Source organism: Camelina sativa, chromosome 10 (genome assembly GCF_000633955.1).
Source record: "Camelina sativa cultivar DH55 chromosome 10, Cs, whole genome shotgun sequence".
Lineage (NCBI taxonomy): Eukaryota > Viridiplantae > Streptophyta > Magnoliopsida > Brassicales > Brassicaceae > Camelina > Camelina sativa.
Genome location: NC_025694.1, coordinates 10,355,788 through 10,359,328, shown reverse-complemented (window position 1 = coordinate 10,359,328; position 3,541 = coordinate 10,355,788). Strand labels below are relative to the sequence as shown.

At 30.2% G+C, this 3,541-nt stretch overlaps 1 protein-coding gene across 2 annotated transcripts; it reads left to right on the top strand.

The window, feature by feature from the left end:
- LOC104718316 (uncharacterized protein At4g15970-like) lies at positions 1,062-3,379 on the top strand. 2 transcript variants are annotated; one of them, XM_010436041.2, is made up of 3 exons: positions 1,062-1,382; positions 1,517-1,882; positions 2,724-3,379. In XM_010436041.2, the coding sequence occupies exons 1-3, from the start codon at positions 1,155-1,157 to the stop codon at positions 3,198-3,200; spliced, it is 1,071 nt and encodes a 356-aa protein (XP_010434343.1). In that variant the 5' UTR covers positions 1,062-1,154; the 3' UTR covers positions 3,201-3,379. The 2 variants fall into 2 exon arrangements, with proteins under 2 accessions (XP_010434343.1, XP_010434344.1); XM_010436042.1 differs by having other exon boundaries at positions 1,216-1,382; positions 1,495-1,882.

Below are 3,541 nucleotides of genomic sequence, written 5' to 3'. Positions count from 1 at the left end.
GTTTTGAAAATATTCTATATCTGAATCCTTCGTAAACAAAGAAAAAAAACAATTTGATTCCCATTTTGTTTTCCAAAATCTGTGAGTTTTGATTCTTAACATAAGAAAAATTTCGATTGACAATTATTTAAATATTATAATTAACATATATAAACTTAATAAAAAATTTAATTATAACGAATATGTAAAATTAAAAAATTCTAAAATACTATATAATGTGGTTATATAGTAGATGAGTTATAAAGAGAACATGTTGAAATTAATAAAATATTTTTAAATTTGTGTTAACACGGGTTAAATTCTCATTTAATTATTTATCAACACTACTAATATCCTCACCAAAAAAACACTACTAATATTAGAATATTTGACATAAATCAAGTTGATTTAATTAAGATTCTATAAAATAATTAAATCATTAGAAAAATGTGATTTAATCACAACGTATAATTACTGATTATGTATTTAGATCCCTTATTTTTTGTTATAATAATTAAAAATCAAAATGGAATCTCAAACACTAAACAAAACAAACTAAAGATAACAAACAAATGGTCATGTGTATTGCGGGTTAAAAAATAATATAAATATTTAGCCGCACAACAACTAGAAAATTTAGTTATTCTTCAATTTACAAAATATTCAATATTTAACAAATAGATACAACATAAAATATAAATTATATGAATTTAAAGAACTAATTTTATGGATATTTTACATGGCGGATTCGGAGATATTTTTTAGTTAGATTACTAAGTTAAATATACCTAATGCTATTAGACAAAATAGGTATTAAGTATGATTGTTTGTCTTTTTATTTAAGAAAAAAATAATTAAGTTCGTCTCTCATCCACCAAATCATGTTTCTCTGTCTTTTTCTGTACTTTCATTCCATCATCTTACTTTAGTACGTAGTATATATTCACAGTTTAACTTGTACACGATTTTATCTCTTTTATACTATTAATTTATAAACTGGAAGAAGAGTTGGTAAAAGAATTAATTTATAAAAAAAAATCTTTGCTATGAATAAATAAATAATGTAATCAAAATAGCTTTTTGTACTTACTACTTAGTCATAAGAACCGACAAAAAAAATCAGAGAGAAGAACAGAGGAAAACGAAAGAAACGCTTTGAATCCCCTCAAGAACACATGAACTCTTCTTCTTCTTCTTCTTCTTCCCCTTCAAGTTTTCTTGATTTGGGATCTGTGATCGAACAAAAAGAAGTGAAGAGAAACCTGTTTTTGTTTCTAGGTTTAGCGGCTTCATGTCTCCTTATCTACAAAACAGCTTATCCTCTTCATCAAGAGCTCGATGTTGACAATCTCAGCTCTTTTCGTCCTCTGCTCGATCACACCTCTTCGTCTTCTCTACAAACAGTGAGTTCTTTTTAGTTACCACTATACATTGATCTGCACATGTATATGTCTCGATCCATGTTCTGTCTGAAATGGGTTTCAATCTCTTTCTTTTTTACGAGTTTTGCATCAGAAATTTGTTTCTGGCTTCTCAGAGAACAAGATCGATCAGTTTTAGGGAAGTTCTGGAGAATGCGTCGACAGAGAATCGAACAGTTATTGTAACTACGTTGAACCAAGCATGGGCAGAGCCGAACTCTCTGTTCGATCTGTTTCTTGAGAGTTTTCATATCGGACAAGGAACACAGAAGCTACTTCAACATGTGGTTGTGGTTTGCTTGGATTCCAAGGCATTTGATCGTTGCTCACAACTTCACCCTAATTGCTACTATCTAGAAACCAGAGGGACTGATTTCTCCGGTGAAAAACGCTTTGCTACTCCTGACTACCTCAAAATGATGTGGCGAAGAATCGAGCTTCTCACACAAGTGCTAGAAATGGGATACAACTTCATCTTCACGGTACTCATCTTCATTGTCCATCTCAATTTCCTTCCTTTTTAGCAATCCTTTTAAATCAGTTTTTGATCAAAAAATTTATCTAGAACTGGTGCTTAGTCGATGAGTACAATTGCATTGCCATTATGTAGATATATATATATATATATATATATATATATATATATATATATCTTATAAATATGCACTAATGTCTAAGAAAAAAAAACTATATATGGTCTAAATTTAATATATCGAAGAAGGCCCAGTTACAAAAAAAGAAAACTTCTGTAGAAAATATCACAAGACTCACCAAACTAGTAGAAAATATCACAAAACTTCTGTACCCATGATGGTCCCTTAGTTGAAAGGTCACCCATGCTAATTAATGGACTAAAGTTTAAAATATTCCATTCTGTAAATGTCTTAAATTGTAACAATACCTACCTTTCACATGTCATAAGAATTATTCAAGAATTATGTTTAGCATTTACTGCTTACCTTAATTGAAATGCTCACCATGCTAGTTAATTGACTAAACTTAAAAATTTTCCATTTCGACTGTAACTTTGGTATAAATGTCTTAAATGGTAACAACACCTAACTTTCACATGTCATAAGAATTATTCTGGAATTATTATTGGCATTCATTGGCTACCAAACATATCATAGTTATAAATAAATAAAATAACATTAAATATAGCATATTCTTCTTCTTCTTTTTTTTCTTCTTTTTTTCTTTTTCTTTTCTATGAATCAAAACAGATTAAATCGCAAACCTATTTTTTTTGTTTGATATGGTAGTCTCTTTTTATGTAAAATAAAACTCAAATAATACATAACGATGTTATGTTTAATTATTTAGGATGCAGATATAATGTGGCTTCGAAATCCATTTCCTCGGCTATATCCAGATGGAGATTTCCAAATGGCTTGTGATAGATTCTTCGGTGATCCTAATGACTCAGACAATTGGGTAAATGGAGGCTTCACTTACGTGAAATCAAACCACAGAAGCATCGAATTCTACAAGTTTTGGTACAAATCACGTCTAGATTATCCAAAGTTGCATGACCAAGATGTGTTCAACAAAATCAAACACAAGGCCTTAGTCTCGGAGATTGGAATCCAAATGAGATTCTTTGATACGGTTTACTTTGGTGGGTTTTGTCAGACGAGCAGAGACATAAACTTGGTGTGTACAATGCATGCTAATTGTTGTATTGGATTAGAGAAGAAGCTTCATGATCTTAATCTCGTTCTTGATGACTGGAGAAAGTATTTGTCCCTATCTGAACAAGTTAAGAACACAACTTGGAGTGCTCCTATGAAGTGTACGTGATTTAAAAGACTCAAGACTTGGAATCAAAATATTGGTATGGCCGTATGGGAGAGCTTAGGTTGTTTAATTTGTGTATATAATAAAACTGTGAAAATGGATCTTGTGAGTTGTGTTGTAAAGAAAAAATCTTCTTCATCGAACACTTTGGTCCACATAAATGTTTTTGGGTCAAACATGTACATTTAGCCTCCTTCCTAACATCGAGATTCAAATTTGTGATCTTGAGGATCATTCTGTTCAAATAGTTTGAGATTTGGAATCTGCACAAAATGAAAAAAAAAATATGGTACCAAGTAACAATTTTAATTAAAATAAACTTATAGCTTTTTTTTTTTTTTTTT